At 46.6% G+C, this 22,310-nt stretch overlaps 1 protein-coding gene across 7 annotated transcripts in view; it reads left to right on the top strand.

Moving 5' to 3' along the window:
* Nucleotides 1–22,310, top strand: part of RCCD1 (RCC1 domain containing 1) — a 33,962-nt gene that overhangs the window by 1,896 nt on the left and 9,756 nt on the right. For 3 of the 7 annotated variants that reach the window (XR_015252936.1, XM_086711600.1, XM_086711598.1), the window contains exons 3-8: nucleotides 90–486; nucleotides 641–762; nucleotides 2,924–3,022; nucleotides 3,361–3,528; nucleotides 4,042–4,071; nucleotides 4,662–4,747. Coding sequence is in view for 6 of the 7 variants with exons in the window: in XM_086711600.1 (XP_086567726.1) it covers nucleotides 90–486; nucleotides 641–762; nucleotides 2,924–3,022; nucleotides 3,361–3,528; nucleotides 4,042–4,071; nucleotides 4,662–4,747 (902 nt within the window). In the remaining variant the exon portion in view is untranslated. The other 4 variants (XM_086711601.1, XM_086711602.1, XM_086711603.1 and 1 more) reach the window with 4 other exon arrangements.

The raw sequence follows: 22,310 nt of genomic DNA, 5'->3' as shown, positions 1-22,310 counted from the left end.
TGAGCGTCCCCCCCACCGCGCTCCCCCATCCGGTCACGACCCCGGGTGAGTGGCCTACCCGCTCCCCAGCCCCCTCTCCGTCCCCACAGGTGGAGGCCGGCTGGAGCTGTCGGGCTCCGCGGGCTGCGCGGCGGGCGGCTGCAGGGACGCGTGGGCCTCGGAGGCGCTCCTCGTGGTGCTGCGCGCCGGGCCGGGACGCGGGTCCGGGACGGAGCTGCAGGCCTGGGCGCCGGGTTCGGCGCTGAGCGGAGAGCCCCTGTGGGCCCACACCGTGGGGCCGGAGGCCGAGGGGGAAGACGCACCGGGCGGTGAGCCCCAGGCCGGGGCCCTGCCCCTGTTGCCCTGCGGGCGGGCCTACGTGAGTCCGCGGCCGCCCTTCTACAGCCCTCTGGCCCCCGAGCTGCGGGCGCGCCGGCTGGAGCTGGGCGCCGAGCACGCGTTGCTGCTGGACGAGGCGGGCCAGGTGTTCTCCTGGGGCCAGGGCCGGTGAGTGGGGGGCGTGGCCAGGTGTGGCCCGTGGGCCTCTTGCGGGGGCGGGGGCAGATAAACGTGGCTCCGCGTGGGAGGTGACCGTGTGGGGGCAAGCCGAGTGTGATTGCGGTAAGGAAGGGGAGACCTGACCGGGGTCTCCCTTGCTCAGGCATGGACAGCTGGGCCACGGGACTCTGGAGGCCGAGCTGGAGCCGAGGCCGCTGGAGGCGCTGCAGGGCGTGCCCATGGCTGAGGTGGCTGCAGGGGGCTGGCACTCCGTGTGTGTGAGTGGTAAGTGACCTAGCGCCTCTCCGGACAAACTCCGGGGCTCCAAGGCTCCAAACCTTTCTTCTTTTCCGGTGTGGGTGGGTAGCCTAGCCGGGCCTCCTTCCAAGTTCATCCTGCGTTAATCAGCTCAGTCATTCGGGACTCCTACATGCCTTTCGAATTCAGCCCCTCTCGGGCACCTGGGTGGCTCGGTCCGTTAAGCATCTGACTCTTGATATCGGCTCACGTCATGATCTCAGGGTTTGTGAGATGGTGCCCGGCGTCTGGCTCTGTACTGACAGCGTGGAACCTGCTTGGGATTCTCTGTCTCACTCTCTCCCCCACCCCCGTACAGGAGTGCATGCTCAAGCACTCTCTCCCAGAAATAAAGAAAACACTAAAAAAAAATTGAGCCCCTCTGCCACAGCCATTACCCACTCACACCGGTACTGTTGCAGTTGTTTCTACCTCCTGTTGGCCTCCCACCTCTCCCATCCCTCCGCCTCCAGGCAGGGCTGCCTTCCTAAAACACCGCAAGGGTGCGTGAAGGGGTGAGGGGTCAGCTGAGCCAAGGAGAATGGAGAAGAGAGGCTCAGTGAGTCAGGTGGCCATGACGTGTGGCCCACAGGGGACGCTCAGGTGCCCACGGCGAGGATGAGGGTGGGGAGGGTGAGCCTAGAGTGAGGACCCTCGCTTCGGATTGTAAGTTCGCCGCCCTGGCAGGGCCCCGGCTGCAGCTGATTCCTGGGGTGTTGGGTGGGGCTGGGAGCAGATCTAGTCAAGGGTCTGCATCTGGGGCTCTGGCTGCCACTTACGTCTCCGGGGGTCGGGGGCAGCTGTAACAACAACTTATGCCTGCACCTCCGCCCCCCGTAGTCTCATGTAATGGCCCTGGGTTGGCAGCCAGACCTGAAAACTGCTGGGCCAGAGGGAAGAGAAGAGAGCAGCTGGATGGGAAGTCTCACACTTAGGGGTCGGAAGGAGCTGGGAGCCTTGTTTCCTGGAGTGTTTGGAGCACAGGTGCTTCAGAGCAGACATCCTTTTGCCCCCTGTGACCTTGGGCAGGGCACTTAACCCGTCCATGCCGCGTGTCTTCTCGTAAATAAAACGGGATGTGGTCATGTGACCCTCTGTAGGGCTGTCACGAGGAGTGAGTGATTATATGTGAAAAGTGCTTGAAACACTGGCATAGATCGAACGCTTGATAAAAGTGAGCTACAGTCGTTAGTGGGTTTCTACAGGAGGGCCATTGCTCCAGCCAACAAACTGTGGTGTTGTGGGAGATGGGGAGGTGAGAGCTTCCAGAAAACGCCTTCAACGGTACCTGGGAGGGGGGAGGGCGGATTAACAAAGGGATGTTAACAAAGGGCTCAGTGGGTTTGAAAGGGAAATGTTGGGAACTTCCAAGGGCACATTTCTGAAATGTGTGTTGTGGGACGTTCCGTGAAAGGGAAGTTTGTGCAAAATGACCTCCAAAGAAGTTGTGGACCAAAGAAAAGGCCTAGTCCAGCTTGACGAGAAAGTTTACTTCCGGACGTGTGTGGTGGGCAGCTGCAAGTCGGCTGCGACCTCACCTCCCACCCCAGCCCTCGAGGCTGGGGAGTCCACGCCGGGGGACCACCTGGAGGAGACTGAGAATAGTTAAGTGTCAGATTCCTTTCCAGAGCAGATCCAAAGACCTTACGCCCCAAGGCTGTTCTTAAGGGCTCTTGTGTGCGTGATCTAAAAAAGAATGTATCAAGGGGCTGTGCTCAAGAAGGCTTCAGGCCACAGGCCTGTTGTCATGGCAGGTTTGTCCAAGATGGTGTTAGTCCAGGGGCACCTAGGGGGCTCAGTCAAGCGTTTGGCTCAGGTCATGATCTTATGGTTCGTGGGAGGGAGCCCCGCGTTGGGCTCTGCACTGACAATGCGGAGCCTGTTTGGGATTCTCTCTCCCCCTCTCCTTGCCCCTCCCCCACTCGTCTCACTCTAAATAGATAAAAAGAAATAAAAAAGAAAGAAATAAAAGACCAGGAAACTGCTGGGGGCTGAGGGAGGCTCTGCCCTGTGCTAACTTGGGCAGGGCAGGCATTTGTTGTCCCCAAGGAGCTAGAGGGTACGAGGGAGTTTGGATGGATTCAGGGGTCCTTGGAGGTTGTGGGGGGTTTACAGTCTATTTGATGGGTCCCCTTTATCTCTTTTTCAGAGACTGGCGATATTTATATCTGGGGCTGGAACGAATCCGGACAGCTGGCCCTGCCCAGCAGGAGCCTGGCAGAAGTTGGCAAGACCGCTGCAGGGGAAGGTGAGCGTCAGTTCTATGTGTGTTTCTGTCAGTCCCAACTCCTGGCCACGTGCTGGCCTGAGACCCCACGGTGCTCAGAAGGGACACATGACAACGTGGGACCCCAGGCCCCGCTGCAGGACCCTTGGCCCCTAGGGACGGGAGAGTGGTGAGGCTGGTGCGTCAACACCACACTCCCTGCGGACCTGTCGGGCCCAGCACGTCCCGGGAGTGCGGGGGGTGGACAGAAGGTGCTCCGTGGCGCTTTTGTGCCAGAGGAGCTAACGTGTGGGTAAGGGGTAGGTCCGTGCTCCCTGTGAACCGCCATTATCCTCATCACGCTCCCTGCTTCCCTGAAGCCAGTGGACTGAAGGAAGACGGTTGTGACGTGAGGACAGCCGAGGGTGAGAGTGGAGGCCTGGCCCCCTTCATAGCCATCCAGCCCTTCCCCGCTTTACTGGATCTCCCCCCGGGCACAGATGCAGTCAAGGCCAGCTGTGGATCCCGGCACACAGCGGTGGTGACCAGTGAGTGGGGCTGGGCGGGCTGGGTCACAATGGAGCAGGAAGTCCCTCTTCCCGGTCCCACACCCGCTCCGGGAAAGAGTGTGATCACCTTAAACACTGCTATTTTCAGGGTCTTTGACGAGTGCTGAGTAGCTGCCTCACTTCAGTGACTGCGGCCCCAGCCCCCGCGGGGTGTCAGCAGTAGGTCCCCAGCCGGCAGGCCCCGAAGGTCCCCCCTCCTAGAGGGAGGCTAGTTTTGGCCTCCTTTGTCTGAGAGCAGGGCCTGCCCAGTCCAGCCTCTGAGACTCCTGAACTCGGTAGCTGTGAGATGTAGCCCCTCAGCTGGCAGAAAGGAAGGTAGACTGGTTCAGCCTGCGTCCTTTACCACCCCGAGTGCCATCACACAGTCGTTAGAGAGTATGTTTTGCTGTTCCCAGCAGAGCTCGTGACACATACAAGGTGCTGGCTGGGGGTTGTGGTGGGCCGTGTAGACAAATCCCTTGTGACAGCCCCTTCCTGTCTTTCTGGTTGTAGGAACGGGGGAGCTCTACACCTGGGGCTGGGGTAAGTAAGGGCTTGCTCGGGTGATGCTTGAGCCAGTGGGAGGGGAAGGGACTGGGAAGGAGAGGGCGGGAGACGACAGCCATGCAGCCGTGAGGAAGCAGGGGCCTCAGCCTGACCACTGGGGAGTCAGGGACTGAACTGTGTATCCCCTTGTCCAGAACCGGCCCAAGCACACCAAAGCTCAGAGACCAGACAGGAGAAAGAGACGCTGTTAGTACTTCCCATTTATCTTTCTGAAAAGTTGTCTTAAGGGAATAGTTGGGCAGCATTGATGACCCGTCTGTTGGTCTGCACCGGGCAGAAAAAAAGGTTCCAACGGAAATCTCTGCTCCGAGTATCTGAGGCGAAGAGCAGGCCATCCGGAAGAGCATCTTGCCCGGAATGGCTGGTGGCAGCTGCCCCCTTGGGGGCCTGGGGGTTCGCCTGGCCCTGAGGACTCTGTGGCCTGGTCTCCTGATCTCCCAGAGCAGACCCCAGCGGAGTGGAGGATTAGACCCAGCACTTTGGTGCATGGACTGAATTTCCTTCCTGGAGGGGGGCAGCCCCAAGGTCGAGCGGCGAGGATGGCCAAGGGGCTCGTTTCACTTTAGGTAAATACGGACAGCTTGGCCACAAGGACACGAGCAGCTTGGATCGGCCCCGCCGAGTGGAGTATTTCGTAGACAAGCGGCTCCAGGTAAGGGCTGTGAGCTGTGGGCCCTGGAACACCTACGTGTATGCTGTGGAGAAAGCGGAGGGCTGACGGCTCCAGATAAGGGCATAAAAGAAACGTACAGTAAATTCTACAGTTAACATCTGTGAGACTCCCACCCCCGGCAAGGAAGCCAGATGCCTGCACCCGCCCCTCCCGCCTCACCTTAGGGCCGCGCCTTCCACTTTGTCCTCATGTTAGAAACACCTGGGAGCTTTGGAAGGGAAGCCCAAGGCCAGCAGTGCAGACGCTGTGGGATCAGACCCTCCACGTGGGGAGCCTAGGCTGGGGTGGATTTTAAAGCTCCCCCACCTGACCCAAGGTGACTGAATGTAGGGTGGAGATTGGGAACCACTGGGGGTCATCTTTTGTTACTCCCTCCCCTATTCTCTCTTAGAATTGTATCACCTTTGCGCGTGTCCTTATATGATAGTTTGTCTGCTTTTGAACTTTATGTAAATGGAACCATTCTGCGTATGTTCCTTTGTGTTTTGTTTTTTCATCGAACACGGTATGATCCATCCATGTGGTGTCCTGTGTGTAGTTCGTTCATTTTTATTGTTATGCGGGCTTCCATCATGTGAAGCCAACACAGGGCTTGAACAAACCTTGAGATCATGACCTGAGCCAAAATCAAGAGTCAGACACTTCACTGAGCCACCCAGGTGCCCCAAAACTTTTTACCTATTGAACAACGATTCCCTACTCTCCCCTGGAAACTACCATTACACCTTCTGTCTTTCTGATTCCGACTAGTCTAAGTACCTCATATAAATGGGATCTTATATGTTTTTTTGTCACTAGCTTCTATCACTTAGTATAATGTCCTCAAGGTTCATCCATGTTTATAGCATATTGCAGGATTTCCTTTTTAGGCCAGAAGAATATTCCATCTCATGTACATACCACGTTTTGTTTATCCACTCCTCAGTTGATGGTCGCAGGGTTGCTTCTGTGTTTCAGCTGTTATGGATAATGCTGCTATGAACATAGGTGTACAAATAGTTCTTTGGGACTCTGTTTCCGATTCTTTTGGGTGAATACTCAGAAGTGGAATTTCGGGGTCATATGGTAATTCTCTTTTTAATTTTTTGATAAGCCTACATACTGCTTCCCACAGAGGCTATAGCATTTCTTTAACTTTTTTTAAAGATTTTATATATTTTAATATTTTGAAAGAGAACAAGCTGGAGAGGGGCTGAGAGAGAGAGAAAGGGAGAGAGAGAATCCCAAGTAGGCTCCATGCTGTCAGTGCAGAGCCAGACCCGGGGCTTGAACGCAGGAACCGTGAGATCATGACTTGAGCTGAAACCAGGAGTCGGATGGGCACCCAGGTGCCCTTAAGGTTTTATATATTAAAGGGGCGCCTGGGTGGCGCAGTCGGTTAAGCATCCGACTTCAGCCAGGTCATGATCTCGCGGTCCGTGGGTTCGAGCCCTGCGTCGGGCTCTGGGCTGATGGCTCAGGGCCTGGAGCCTGTTTCCGATTCTGTGTCTCCCTCTCTCTCTGCCCCTCCCCCGTTCATGCTCTGTCTCTCTCTGTCCCAAAAATAAATAAACGTTGAAAAAAAAAATTTTTTTTTAATTTTTAATATTTTTTTATATATTAAAAAAATTTTTTTATAAAAAATTTTATATATTAAAAAATTTTTTAATGTTTATTTTTGAGAGAGAGCATGAATGGGGGAGGGGCAAGGATAGGGGGACAGAGGATTGAAGCAGGCTCTGTGCTGACAGTAGCAAGCCCAAAGTGGGACTCGAACTCATGAACCATGAGATCATGACCTGAGCCGAAGTCAGACCCTCAACTGACTGAGCCGCCCAGGTGCCCCAAGATTTTATATATTTTTTAGGGTAATCTCCACTCCCAACGTGGGGCTTGAGCTCACAATCTTGAGACCAAGGGTCGCGCCCTCCGCTGAGTGAGCCAGGAGCCCGGTATCATTTTTAGTTCCTGCAGCAGTGCACGAGCTTCCGATTTTTCCACCTCCTTGCCCGACACTTGTTTTCTGTTGTCCTTGATAATCACCATCCTAATAATGGTGTAAGGTGCGATCTCCTTCTGATACTGATTTGCATTTCCCTAATGATTAGCGATGTGGAGCATCTCATGTGCTTATTGGCCATTCATGTATCTTTGGAAAAAGGTCTATTCAGGTCCTTTGGACATTTTGAATTGCACTATTTGATTTTTGTTGAGTTTTAGGAGTTCCCTATGTATTGTGGATATTGATTCCCCATCAGATATGTGATTTGGAAATATTTTCTCCTGAGGGTTGCTGTTTTACTCTTGTGCATAGGGTCTGGTGATGTAAAAAAAAAAAAAAAAAAAGTTTTAATTTTCATGAAGTCCGACTTGTTTTTCTTTTGTTGCCTGTGCTTTTGGTGTCCTATTAAAGAAATCATCGCCAAATTCAATGTCCTGAAGCTTTTTTCCTGTGTTTTCGTCCAAGAGTTTTATTGTTTTAGGAGCTGCATTTAGGTCCTTTCTTCATGTTGAGTTAATTTACAGGTCTGGTATTAGGTAAGGATCCAACTTCGTTCTTTTGCACGTGATTGTCCAGTTTTCCCGGCACCATTTGTTGAAAAGACTGTTCTTTTCCTATGGGCTGGTCTTGGCACCCTTGTCAAAAATCACTTGCAAGGGTTCACTTCCGGGCTCTCTGTTCTGTTCCATCGATCTCTATATCTGTCTTGATGCCAGGGCCACACCGTTGTGATGGCTGTAGCTTTGTGTAGTAGCTTTTGAAATCAGGAAGTATGTCCTCCACTTTTGTTTTTCTATTTCAAGAATGTTTTGGGGGTGGGGTGCCTGGGTGGCTCAGTCGGGTAAGCATCTGAGGATTCTTGATTTCAGCTCGGGTCATGATCTCGTGGTTTGTGGGTTTGAGTCCTGCGTTGGGCTCTGCACTGACAGCGTGGAGCCTATTTGGGATTCATATTTTCTCTCTCGCTTGCTCTCAAAATAAATTTTTCTAATTTTTTTTTTTTTCCAACGTTTATTTATTTTTGGGACAGAGAGAGACAGAGCATGAACGGGCGAGGGGCAGAGAGAGAGGGAGACACAGAATCGGAAACAGGCTCCAGGCTCTGAGCCATCAGCCCAGAGCCCGACGCGGGGCTCGAACTCACGGACCGCGAGATCGTGACCTGGCTGAAGTCGGACGCTTAACCGACTGCGCCACCCAGGCGCCCCTCAAAATAAATTTTTAAAAAGGCGGGGGGAGTGCCTGGGTGGCTCAGTCAGTTAAACGTCTGACACTTGGTTTCAGCTCAGATCATGATCTCATGGGCTATTTGCTGACGGTGCGGAGCCTGTGTGGGATTTTGTCTCTCCTCTCTCTCTGTCCCTCCCTTGCTTGTGCCCCCCTCTCCCAAAATAAACTTTGAAATGTTTGGGGAGCACCTGGGTGGCTCAGTTGGTTGAGCATCCAACTCTTGATTTTGGCTCAGGTTATGGTCCCAGGGTCATGGGATGGAGTTCTGGGTCAGGCTCTTAAAAAAAAAAAAAAAAAAGGAGGAAAAAAGAATTTTTTTACTATTCAGGGTCCCTTCAGGAATGCATGTGAATATTAGGATGGGTTTTTTGTTTTGTTTTTTTGTCTTTTAAAGTTTATTGGGGCCCCTGGGTGGCTCAGTCAGTTAAGCATCTGACTTCGGCCCAGGTCATGATCTCATGGTCCGTGAGTTCGAGCCCCGCGTCAGGCTCTGTGCTGACAGCTCAGAGCCTGGAGCCTGCTTCGGGTTCTGTGTCTCCTTCTCTCTCTACCCCTCCCCTGTTCATGCTCTGTCTCTGTCTCAAAAGTAAATAAATGCTAAAAAATAAAATAAAGCTTATGTATTTATTTTGAGAGACAGAGTGCACGTGTATGCACAAGCAGGGGAGGGACTGAGAGAAGGAGGGAGAATCCCAAGCAGGCTCCACACTGTCAGCACAGAGCCAGATGCAGGGCTTGAACTCATGAACTGTCAGATCATGATCTGAGCTGCAATGCAGAGTCGGTTGCTCAACTGAGCCACCCAGGCACCTTGGGTTTTCCTATTTCTGCAAAAATGTCACTGGGATTTTGATAGGGATTGTATTGAATCTGTAGATCACTTTTGGTAGTATTGACATGTTTGCGATATTAAATCTTTCCATGAGCATGGGCTGTATCTCCGTGTATATATGTCTTTTTAAATTATTTTCAGCAGTGTTTTGTAGTTTTCATCGTACAGGTGTTTTACCTCCTACATATTTTATTCTTTCTGATTTTATTGTAAATGGAATTGTTTTTAAAATTTCCTTTTAAGATTGTTCATTGTTTGGGTATAGAAATGCACTTGATTTTTGTGTACAGCTTTGGTATCCTGTTACTCTGCTAAATTCATTTACTCTGATAGTTTTGTGGATTCTAGGGTTTTCTATATAAGATCATATTATCTGCAAACAGATAGTTTTGCTTCTTTTTTTCCAATTTGGATGCCTTTTATTTCTTTTATTGCCTAATGACTCTGACTAGAACCTCCAGTACTGTGTTAAATAGCAGTGGTGAGAGTGGGCATCCTTGCCTTATTCCTGATCTTAAAGGAAAAACTTTGTCTTTGACCATTTATTCTGTTTGCTGTGGGTTTCTCATATGCAGCTTTTATTACGAGGAGATAGTTTCCTTCTTTTCCCTATTTTATTGGGTGCTTTTATCATGAAAGGGTGTCAGATTATGTCAAATGCTCTTCATTGATTGAGATGATCATGTGTTTTTTTTCTTCATTTTGTTCACGTGGTGTAATCATCCATCGTCCTTGCATTCCAGGAATAAATCCTACTTCGTCTTGGTGTGTAATCCTTTTTAAATGCTGCTGAATTCTGTTTCCTTGTGTTTTGCTGAGGATTTTTGTGTCAATGTTTAAAAGGGATATTGGTGTGTAGTTTTCTTATAATGCCTTTAGCTTTGGTGTCACAGTTATGCTGGCTTCATAGAATGAGTTGGGTAGTGTTCTCCCCGCCCCCACTTCATTTTTTTTTTTTTAAATGTTTGAGAAGCATTGGTATTAGTTCATCAAATGTTTGGTGAAATTTACCAGTGAAGCCTTCAGGTCCTGGGCTTCTCTTTGTTGGGTGAGATTTGATTACTGATTTAATGTCCTTACTAGTTATATGTCTATTCAGATTGTCTATTGCTTTGTAATTTAGTCTCAGTACGTTTTGTGTTTCTAGGAATTTGTCCATTTCATGGAGGTTATCCAACTCGTTAGCATACAATTTTTCATAGTATACTCTTCAAATCGTGTTCATTTCTGTAGAATCAGTAATAATGTCCCCACTTTCATTTCTGATTTTAATAATTTGAGTCTTCTCTCTTTTTTTCCTTAGTCCATCTAGCTCAAAGTTTGTCAATATTATTTATGTTTTCAGAGAACCAACTTTTGGTTTTGTTTTTCCTTATTGGTTTCCTTTATGTGTGGTGTATTCTTTACTGTTTTCTTCCCTCTGTGAGCTTTTGCTTTAGTTTTTTTTTTTATCCTAGTTTAAAGTTAGGTTGTTGACTTCAGATCTTTATTGTTTTTAAATGTGAGCATTTATAGCTAGAAATTTCCCCCTTGACACCACGCTTGCTGCATCCGTGAGTTTCAACTCTTGTGCTTTCATTTTCATTTGTCTCTGTTTTCTAGTTTGCCCTGTGATTGCCTCTTTGATCCACTGGTTGCTTAAAATGTATGGTTCAATTTCCACAATATTGTGCATTTTCAGTTTTGTTATTGGTTTCTAACTTCACCCTGTTGTGGTCAGAGAAGATACTGTATATGGTATCTTTATTTTTCTTAAGTTTTGAATTCGAGGATAGCATACGGTGGTATGTTAGTTGCAGGTGTACAATATAGTGATTGGGCACTTCCATACGGCACCTGGTGCCCATCGTGATAAGCTCACTCCTTAATGCCGCTGCCTATTTCGCCCATTCCCCCAATCCACGTCTCCTCTGTTAACCATCAGTTCTCTATAGTTTAAAGTCTGTTTTTGGTTTGTCTTTTGTTTTTTTTCCTTCCTTAGCTTGTTTCTTAAATTCCACATGAGTGAAATCATATGGTATTTGTCTTTCGCCGCCTGACTTCACGTCCCATTCTATCCTCTAGCTCCATCCATGTTGTTGCAAACGGCAAGAGCTCATTCTTTTTCATGGCAGAATAATATTCCACTGTGTATGTACACCACATCTTCTGTCTCCATTCATCTGGGTTTTTTTTAATTAAAAAATTTTTTTTAATGCTTATTTCTGAGAGAGAGACAGAGACAGAGGGCAAGTGCGGGAGCGGGGAGAGAGGGAGGGGGACACAGAATCGGGAGCAGGCTCCAGGCTCCGAGCTGTCAGCACAGAGCCCGACGCCGGGCTCGAACCCACAAACCGTGAGGTCATGACCTGAGCCGAAGTCGGACGCTCAACCGACTGAGCCACCCAGGCATCCCATCTGTTTGTTGATGGACATGTGGGCTGTTTCCATAATTTGGCTATTGTACATAATGCTGCAGTCAACTTAGGGGTGCATGTATCCCTTTGAATCAAGTAGTGTTTTTGTATTTTGGGGGTAAATAGCCAGTAGTGTGATTTCTGGATTGTAGGGTAGTGATTTTTTTTTTTAACTTTTTGGGGACCCCCATACTGTTTTCCAGAGTGGCTGCCCCAGTTTGCATTCCCACCCACTGTGCACAAGGGTTGGTTCCTTTTTCTCCACATCCTCGCCAACACCTGTTGTTTCTTGTGTTGTTGATTTTAGCCGTTCTGACAGGTGTGAGGTGACCTCTCCCTTGTGGTTTTGATTTGCATTTCCCTGATGATGAATCGTGTTGAGCGTCTTTTCATGTGTCTGCTGGCCACATGCATGTCTTCTTTGGAGGTAGGCTGCCTTCTAGTTTTCTTGATTGTTTCCTTCACTGCACAGAAGGTTTTTTATTTTGATGTAGTCCTGATAGCTTATTTTTACTTCTGCTTTTATTTCCCTTGGCTCAGGAGACCTATCTAGAAAAATGCTGCTACAGCTGATGTCAGAGAAGTTATTGCCTGTGCGCTCTTCTCAGGTTTTTTAAGGGTTTAGGTCTCACATTTAATCCATTAATCCAATCTTTAATCCATTTTTTAAGTTTTTATTTACTAAGAATTTTTTTTTTAAAGCCTGTTTTTGAGAGGGAGAGACAGAGCACGAGCAGGGGAGGGGCAGAGAGAGGGAGACACAGAATCTGAAACAGGCTCCAGGCTGAGCTGTCATCACAGAGCCTGACGCGGGGCTCCAACCCACAAACCACAAGATCATGACCTGTGCCAAAGTCGGATGCTTAACTGACTGAGCCACCCAGGTGTCCTGAGTTTATTTTTGTGTATGGTGTAAGAAAGTGGTCCAGTTTCATTCTTTTGCATGTGGTTTCCAGTTTTCCCAACACCATTTGTTGACGAGACTTTTTCTTGTTGCACATTCTTTCCTGCTTTGTCAAGGATTAACAGAGCATGTAATTATAGGTTTATTTCTGGGTTTTCTATTCCATTCCACTGATCTATGTGTCTATTTTTTTGTGCCAGTACCATACTGCTTTGATTACTACAGATTTGTAATATAACTTGAAGTCTGTAATTGTGATGCCTCCTGTTGTGATGGCTTTGGCTATTCTGGGTCTTGCGTGGTTCCATGCCAATTTTAGGATTGTTTATGTTCCGGTTCTGTGAAAAATGCTGTTGGTATTTTGATAGGGATTGCTCCGTATGAGGCCTTTGAGACTTAATTTGTGGCCTAACGTATGGTCTGTTGTGGAAAATGTCCCATGTGGACCTGAGAAGAATGTGCGTGTTGCTCTTGGGCGGAGTGTTGTGCACGTGTCTGTTAGGTCTATTGGTTTACTATGTCGTGTGAATCCTGTTTCCTTCCTTTGGTCTGGTCTGTCCGTTATTCTGAGTGGGGTACTGAAGTTTCCACCTGTTACTGTACAACCGTTTCTCCCTTCAGTTCTGTCAGTTTTTGCCTCCTATATTTTGATGGTCTGTCATTAAGTGCATTTTTTTACATATTTTCTTGTTGTATGGAGCCTTTTATTAATAATGTCCTTTGTTGACTCCTGTAACGTTTTTTTAATGTTTAGTCTGGAAAGACCGTGAGCGGGGGAGGGGCAGAGAGAAAAGGAGACAGAGGATCCAAAGCAGGCTCTGCACTGCCGGCAGACAGCCGGACGCAGGGATCGAACTCACAAACCGTGAGCTCATGACCTGATCTAAAGTCGGATGCTTAACAGACTGAGTCACCCAGGCTTCCCCTTTTTTATTTAAAGTGTATTTTGTCGGGGCCCCTGGTGGCTCAGTTGGTTAAGCGTCCAGCTTCGGCTCAGGTCACGATCTCATTGTTTGTGAGTTTGAGCCCGCGTCGGGCTCTGTGCTGGCAGCTCAGAGCCTGGAGCCTGCTTCGATTCTATGTCTCCCTTTCTCTCTGCCCCTCCCCCACTCACGTTCTCTCACTCTCTCAAAAATAATTAAACATTTTTTAAAAAGTAAAATAAGTGCATTCATCTCCCAGATCGTGTAGAAAACGAGATTGGGGGTTATAAACCAAAGGTACAGGAATACTAGCTTTTACGTTAGTTTTCTTTTTTCTTTTTTAATGTTTGTTTATTTTTTGAGACAGAGACAAGAGCACAAGCTGGGGAGGGACAGAGAGAGAGGGAGACACAGAATCTGAAACAGGCTCCAGGCTCTAAGCTGTCAGCACAGAGCCAAACATGGGGCTCGAACTCACAGACTACGAGATCATGACCTGAGCTGAAGTCGGACACTCAACCGACTGAGCCACCCAGGTGCCCCTAATTTTCTTTAAATGAATTAGTCTCTTAAATTACACAGACAACAAAAAGTACAATTGCAAGCCAGACGCTACAGTAATACGAATTTTTGTCATTGCCTATGTTTACCTTTACTGAGATCTTCGTTTGTTTATATGGCTTCAAGTTACCTAATGTTAAAGACGATGCCTTGTAGGTGATGATTCGCTTCTTTCTCTCTTGCTGCTTTTAAGTTTCGCTCTTTGTGTTTTGAAAATGTGACTGTGATGTGTCTTAGCATGGGTCTTTGAATTCATCTTACTTGGAGTTCATTGAGCTTTCTGATTGTTGATGTTTTTCTTCAAATTTGGGAAGTTTTCAGGCATTATTTCTTCAAATGTTCTTTTTGTCCCTTCCTCTCTTCTCTTTCCGGGACGCCTGTGACCTGCGCCTTGGTCCCTGTGTTGATGTCCCGTAGGTCTCTGAGGCTCTGGTCACCGTTGCCTAGTCATTTTGTTTTCTCCCCCTTCCTCAGCCTCGGTCATTGCCATCGTCGTCGTGTCTTCAATACCTGACTCTTGGCCCTGCCTGCTCAGGTCTGCCTTTGAATCTCTCTAGTGAAGTTTTCATTCGAGTTACTGTGCTTCTCAGCTGCAGAGATTCTTCTTGGTTTCTTTTTAGGTTTTCTGTCTCCTTAATATTTCCATTTCTCTTCACACTTTGACTTTCTCCACATCTTCCTTTAGCTCTTTAAGCACATTTAGATCATTGTTTTACTTACCTATTTATTTTAAAATGTTTATTTTTGAGAGCGACAGCCCAAGCTGGGGAGGGGCAGAGCGAGAGAGAAAGAGGATCCGAAGCGGGCTGTGTGCTAACAGCAAAGAGCTCGATGCAGGGCTCAAACTCACGAACCATGGGATCGTGACGTGAGCGGAAGTCGGACACTCAACCGACTGAGCCCCCCCCAGGTGTCCCTACTTTTTCCTTCGAATGATAGGCCATATTTACCTATTTCTTGGTATACCTTGTGACTTTTTGTTGAACACTGGACATGTGAATCCAGTTGTGTGGTAACTCTGGGAATTGGGTTCTCCCACTTCCCCAGGGTTTGCTGTGTTTTGTTACTGCTTTTGCTTTATTGTAAGCTGTCTCTGTAGTGAGGATCCCCTAAGGTGTAGACTTTGTCTTCTTATGTCTTTTCTAAACCTTTCCTTGAGCATGCGCAGCGACTTTCTAATTTTTCCCATATATGCGGATATTTGTGAATGTGCTAGTCTTTTAATGTGTGGCTCCTGAAAGGGGAAAAGTGAAAAACGAAGAGGGAACAAAAGGGCACCGGCCCTTTGAATCACCTGGAAGTCACCTGAACTGGAGTGGGGACAGGCTGGCACTCTGAGGGGAGGTACCACAATAACGGCTGCCTGCCTCTCTGCCCCTCTGCGATCAGAAGCGGCGACCAGAACACGGACCCCTAGTGTTCCGAGGACGGGTGCCTCTCACCCACCCTGACTGCTGTACGTTGCGTGCCGCCGCATCAGGGGGTGGGGAGCCGCTACTGTGCAAAGCGCCGAAACCGCCCAGAACCGGTCAGTTTTGACCCTCCAAGCCTTCCCCTGGAAGTTGCAAGCCTTCGGCAAACCCGCCTTCCGAAACTGGCGCCTCGGTGTGGAGCCGGGGGCTTTCCTGCCTCTTCCCGGAATCCTCCCTGATGGGTCATGTACGTTTCTGATTTGGGGTCAGAAACCTCGTGTGCGCGGGCACAAGTTCATCTGCGCAATACTCGGGAGCCCTGGGCGGCCGAGGCGTCTCAGCCAGCGGGTCCGGTTCGTCGCGGCCCAGACACCAGGTGGACAGGTGGCCGAGGCCGCGTTTCCCCACGTGCTGGCGATGTCGGGCGGCGTCCGTTTCATCTGCCGTTTGGAGTTGTTCTGTCTTCAAGTGGCTGTTGAAGTTTTCCTGCCCTTCTGAAGTTTTCTGTATTTTTCGTAGTGACTTGTTTTCCTCGTAAATGTTAGCCGCAAGTCCCTTAATAGTTACGGGTTCAAAGTGTCTTCCGCCGCCGTTTTCTCAAGCTCCGGTATCTTTTGACGTTAGCCATTTGTTTTAAACATTTATGTGGTTCTACTCTGTGCCAGGCAATGCTCAGGGTGCTTTACAAATACCTTATTTTGATGAACATGAGTTCTTAATGTGCTCAACTTCATCAGCATTTCCTTTGATGTTAATTTGTGTGTATGTAGGTGATTTAAGAAAATTTTCTGACTGTGGGGGAGGCCTTTAAGATACTTTTTTTCTTCTTGTGGTAAAATATACTTACAGATGGTTAAGTGGTAAATTTTATGTTAAGTGTATAATTCAGTGGTATTAAATACGTTCACATTGTTGTCCAACGAGCACCATCCACCTCCAGGGCTTTTTTAAACTCTCTACACAAATTCTATCCCCATTAAACACGAACTCCTGGTACCTGCCCCCCACCCCCACCTCCCCGCAACCATCATTCTACTTTCTGCCTCCTTTGTATCCTCTTTCCGATGGCTGGCCCTTATCCCCACATCCAGGGACGTGCGATGCCAGCATTGTCCTCTACCTAAGTTCTGTATGTGTTTGGGTCTATTTCTAGACTTTCTGATCTGTACCCCATTGCACCACAGAAGCTTTGTGTAGGATATTTTGTTCTGATAGGGCTTGTACCCTTCCCCCTCCTGTAGTCCAGCTGTTTCTTAAGTTTTGGAAGTTCTTTATATAGTCTGGATACACGTCCTTTATCAGATACATGATTTGCAAATACTTGCTCCTAGTTGGCGGTTTGTCTCTTTGGTCTGTAAGTATCTCATGCAAAGCAAGTCTAAAAGTTCAAGTCCAACTTACCAATTTTTTTTCTTTTATGGATCATGTTTTTGATGTCCTAACTAAGAACTTTGCCTGGCCAAATACCATGAGTGTTTTTTCTTCTTCGAAAAGTAGATTTTGTGTTTTGATCTTTGGGGGTTAATTTTTGCCTCAAGAGGAGTGAGTGAGGCATAGCTATAGCTCCCTTTGTCATGATGTATTCTTTTATGTTTTTGGATTCAATTTGCTAATATTAAGGATTTTTGTATCTGTTCACAAAGGATATTAGTCTGTGGTTTGTTTCGTGTTTCTGTGGTTTTGGTACCAGAGTCATTCTCATAAAATGAATGAAAAGTGGTAGGTCTACTGTTTTCTGGAAGAAATTGCATAGAATTGGTGTTCCATCTAATTTAAATGTTTAGTAGAATCCACCAATAATGCTGTCTAGGCCTAGAGTTTTCATTTTCAGGGTTTTAATGATGGGTTAAATTTCTTTGATTGCTATAGGACTATTCCGATTCTTCCTTTTGGGGTGAGTTTGGTAATTTGTGTCTTTCAAGGAATTTATCTGCTTAAGTTGTCAAAATTTCTATGCAGAGAGTTTGTAACTGTCACTCATGATCCCTTTCAGGTTTGTGGAGACTATAGTGATAGCCCTTGGGGTGGCTGGGTGGCTCAGTCGGTCAAGCATCTGACCTCGGCTCGGGTCATGATCTCATGGTTTGTGGGTTCAAGCCCCACATCGGGCTCTGTGCTGACAGGTCAGAGCCTGGAGCCTGCTTTGGATTCTGTGTCTCCCTCTCTCTCTGCTCCTCCCCTGCTCATGTTCTGTCTTTCTCTCAAAAATAAACATTAAAAAATTTACAGTGATAGTCCTACTTTCATTCCTGATATTAATCTGTTATTTCCTTTCTTTCCTTATCACTTTTTTTTTTTTCAACGTTTATTTATTTTTGGGACAGAGAGAGACAGAGCATGAACGGGGGAGGGGCAGAGAGAGAGGGAGACACAGAATCGGAAACAGGCTCCAGGCTCTGAGCCATCAGCCCAGAGCCCGACGCGGGGCTCGAACTCACGGACCGCGAGATCGTGACCTGGCTGAAGTCGGACGCTTAACCGACTGCGCCACCCAGGCGCCCCTCTTTCCTTATCACTAAAAGTTTACTTTTTTTTTTTTTTTTTTTAAGAATCCAATTTTTTATTTATTTCCTCTATATTGCTTTATGCTCTTAGGTTTTTTTTTTTTTTTTTCAACGTTTATTTATTTTTTGGGGACAGAGAGAGACAGAGCATGAACAGGGGAGGGGCAGAGAGAGAGGGAGACACAGAATCGGAAACAGGCTCCAGGCTCTGAGCCATCAGCCCAGAGCCTGACACGGGGCTCGAACTCCCGGACCGCGAGATCGTGACCTGGCTGAAGTCGGACGCTTAACCGACTGCGCCACCCAGGCGCCCCTACTCCCCCTTCCTGCTCTTATGTTTATTTACTTCCTTTCTCCTTTTCAGGTTATTTTGTTGTTTTTAGTTTCTTAACATAGAAACTCATTGCATTGAGACTTTTCTTCTAAGATAAGCATTTAATACTGTAACATTTCCTCTAGTGCTTTAGCTGCATCTCAAATGTTGATATGTAGTATTTTTTTTTTTTTCAGTTTACAATGTCTGCAAATTTCCTTTGAAAATTCCTTTCCTTTCTGTATCATTTAGATGTGTTATCTAATTGCCAAGCATTGGGGCATTTTCTGAGAGTTTGTTATAGTTAAGTTTAATGGAATTAAATTTTTCTTAAGATTTTTAAAATTCATTTTGAAAGAGGGAGCTTGGGGGGGGTGGGGGGCAAGAGGGAAAGAGAGAATCCCAAACAGGTTCCACACTGTCGAACAGTGAGATCATGACCTGAGCCAAAACCAATAGTTGGATGCTTAACCGACTGAGCCACCCAGGTGCCCGCATCATTTAAAGTTTTTAAAAACTTAAGGTTTATGCCCCAGACTATGGTCTATTTTCATGACTGTTCCATATGCACTTTGCAAAAGAACGTTTCTGCTGTTGCTGGATGTTGTTCTACAACTGGGTCCAACCGGTTATTGGTGGGAATCGTTTTCTCTATAGCCTTGACTATTTTTTATCCAGTTCTATCATTACTGAGAAAAGTGAAGTCTAATGGCAGATTTGTCCATTTTTCCCTTTCAGTTCTATCAGTTTTGCTTTGTTATATCTCAAAGCCATTTTAGGTGTATAAACACTTAGAATTGGGACGTCACTGAAAATGGTGTAGGGAACTCCAAGGCTCTGCCTTTCCACAAAAGCAGCTAATGACCTGGTGGTGGAAACCGTCAGAATCTACTTTTGCAGAACTCTAGAAATCTAGTCAAAAACTTCCCATGACCCGGGGAAGAAAGAAGCGGATGCTTTGCGGTGAGTGTGCTAGGACATTTCCAGTTGCCTGCCTACTACACCGCACGTGGGGGGCCGTAAGGAGGACAAGAGCTCACGGTTTTGGTGCATGCTCTTAGCACCAGCGGGAGGAATATAGTCCTTCTCAAAGCTTCGGGACTGTGGGCTTCAACACATCTGGCACTTGCCTGAAAGACCAACCTAAGGGCTGGCCTTTGTTTTGCCAGACTCTGTTCCCAAGGCTGGGTGGCTCTGGCCAAAAGTGTTCCCTGGCCCTGGAATTGGCTGCAGCAACTTGGACAAGGGACGATTGTTGGGACAAGCAACAGACCTGTAAGAAGACTGGAAAGAAAAAGTTGGGAAAGGAGATATTTAGGGAAAGGCCTTTCCGAGCTCCCACAGGCATAATGACAAACTGGGGAAATGTAGCCCATGCCCAGTGCTGATGTACTCCAGGAAAGGCCTGACAAATCACTCAGCTCTCACTCTGGCTCATCTTCAGGCTCCACACAAGCAGAAGTGGAGGCTGAGGGGCGCCTGGGTGCTTCAGTCGGTTGAGCGTCTGTTGATTTGGTTCAGGTCATGAACCCAGGATTGTGGGATGGGGCCCCGTGTTGGGCTCTATGCTGAGAGTGGAGCCTGCTTAGGATTCTCCTTCCCCAAACTCTGCCCCTTTCTTTCACTCTCTCTAAAAAAAAAAAAAAAAAAAAAAAAAAAAGTAGAGGCTGAAACAGAGTGTGAATAGCCTGGCTGAGCCATGAAGGAATGGTCCACAAAGCAGAGCCAATTGATAAAGAGGGTATTTTTTCCTCTTTTTTTTTTCTTTTAAATTAAGTTTATTTCTAGTAATCTCTACACCCAACAAGGGGCTCGAACTCAGGACTCCAAGATCAAGTGTTGCATATGCCAACTGAGCCAGGTGCCCCTTATTTTTCTTTTAATAAGTGAGTTTAGCAAGGTTTCAGAATATAAGAGCAATATACAGAAATCAACTGTGTTCCTACAGGCAGGCAATAACCAGAAATTGTAAGTTAAAAATTTCACAGTGGCATCAAGAAATATGAACTACTTAGGGATAAATCTGACAAAGATGTGAAAGATCTGGATATATGACCTATAAAATACTGCTGAGAGAAGAGCTAAATAAATGGGTAGGTCACTTCTCCCTAAATTGATCAATAGATTCAATAACGCTAGATTCTTTTGTAGAAACTGACAAGCTAATGCTGAAATTCATCTGAAAAAGCAAAGGACCTGGAGCAGCCAAAGTAACTTTTACAGGTATAAAATTGGAAAGCTAACACTATCTAATTTCAAGAATTAGTATAAATCTACAGTAATCGAGACCATGTCGTATGGCCATTAAGACAAATGGATCAATGGAACAGAAACTCAAGGCAACTGATTTTTGACAAAGGTACAAAAGCAATACGGTGGAGAAAGGGACAGCCTTTTCAACTAATGTTGCTCGAAACTGGATATCTATATGCGAAGAAAAGGAACTGAAAGTCCTAGCTGGAGCCATATACATGGGTACACACAGAGCCAAAATGGATCACAGACATAAACACAAAACCTGAGATTTTAAACTTCTAGAAAACCTTTACCTCTTGGGTTAGGTAATGGTTTCTTAGAACAACAAAAACACAATCCAAAGAAAAACGGAATTCATCAAACTTAAACCTCTGCTCTTCAAAGACACTGTTAAAAGACTGGAAAGAGAAGCCACAGACTGAGAGAGAATCTTTGCAAAACGGGACCAACAGACTTGTATCCAAAGCATACACGCATGCCTCATTTTATCACACTTCGCAGATACTGTGTTTGTTACAGCTTGAAGGTTTGTGGCAACCTGCATCCATCAAGTCTCTCAGCGCCATTTTTCCAACACAGTTTGCTCACTTCTGGTCTCTGTGTCCTATTTTGGTAATTCCCTCAATATTTCATACTTGGTGATCTGTGATGAGTGATTATGACTTACAGCTCATGATGGCTATTAGCTATTTTAGCAATAAAGTATTTTTTAATTAAGGTAAGTACTTTTTTTTTTCCTTAGAACTAATGCTATTGCACACTTAAGGTTTCACTATCCTGTAGTAGTTTTTTAACTTCTGCATGCTCTGGGAAACGAAAAAAATTCATTTGACTTGGTTTATTGTGGTGGTCTAGAACCAAACCTGCATTATCTGAGGCATGCTTGGATAGAGAACTCTCAAAACTCAACCCAGTTTTTAAAATGGGCAAAAACCGCGAATAGGTACTTGCCCAAACAAGGTAAGGATGACGAAATAAGCACGTGAAAAGATGCTTGACATCATTAGGGTAGAGCAAATTAAAACTACAATGAGATATTGCCTCCTATCTCCTAAAATGGCTAAAATTATAAAAACAATACCAAGTAGTAGAGAAGAGGTAGAGGAACTGAAACCTTCATCTGTTACTGGTGAGAACATAGAATAGTTCAACCACTTTGGAAGACAAACGTAGAGCTACCATTCATCTGACCTAGCTGTTCCACTCCTTGGTATTTACCCCCCAAAAAGTACAGCTCCATACAAAGACTTGTACGTGAACGTTCACAGCAGCTTTATTTTTAATAGCCCTAAACTGGAAACAAGCCAAATGTGAATAAACATAAAAAGTGAATAAACTGTGGTCTCCCCATACCACGGAATAGGACTCAACCATAAAAAGGAAAGAAATATGGACACAACAATATGGATGAAATTCAAAATCAAAGTCAAAAGAGCCAGCCCCATGCATAGGGGCACTTGTACCCCAATGTTTATAGCAGCACTCTCAACAATAGCCAAATTATGGAAAGAGCCTAAATGTCCATCAACTGATGAATGGATAAAGAAATTGTGGTTTCTATACACAGTGGAGTACTACGTGGCAATGAGAAAGAATGAAATATGGCCCTTTGTAGCAACACGGATGGAACTGCAGAGTGTGATGCTAAGTGAAATAAGCCATACGGAGAAAGACAGATACCATATGGTTTCACTCTTATGTGGATCCTGAGAAACTTAACAGAAACCCAAGGGGGAGGGGAAGGGGAAAAAAAAAAAAAAAAGAGGTTAGAGTGGGAGAGAGCCAAAGCATAAGAGACTGTTAAAAACTGAGAACAAAGTGAGGGTTGATGGGGGGGTGGGAGGGAGGGGTGGCTGGGTGATGGGTATTGAGGAGGGCACCTTTTGGGATGAGCACTGGGTGTTGTATGGAAACCAATTTGACAATAAACTTCATATATTGAAAAAAAAAAAACCCCAAAAAGAATATATACTGCAGGATTCTACTTAGCTAAAACTCTAGAAAATGCAAACTCCTCCACAGTGACACAAAGCAGATAAATGGTTGGTAGGGGTGGGGAGGGGAAAACTGTTAAGGGGCAGGAGGAAATTTTGGGGGTAATGGTTATGTTCAGAAACTGGATTGTGGTGATGGTTTCACAAGTGTGTGAAACTGTGTCAAAATTTATCCAAGTGTACACCGTAAATGGGCATTTATTTTCTAATAAAAATAAAGGCTGTTAAAAAACCAA

The sequence above is a fragment of the Puma concolor genome, chromosome B3 (assembly GCF_028749965.1).
Source record: "Puma concolor isolate L17-30 chromosome B3, mPumCon1.1.hap2, whole genome shotgun sequence".
NCBI lineage: Eukaryota > Metazoa > Chordata > Mammalia > Carnivora > Felidae > Puma > Puma concolor.
The sequence above is the reverse complement of the archived record's forward strand: the minus strand, read 5'-3'. Positions and strand labels throughout refer to the sequence as shown.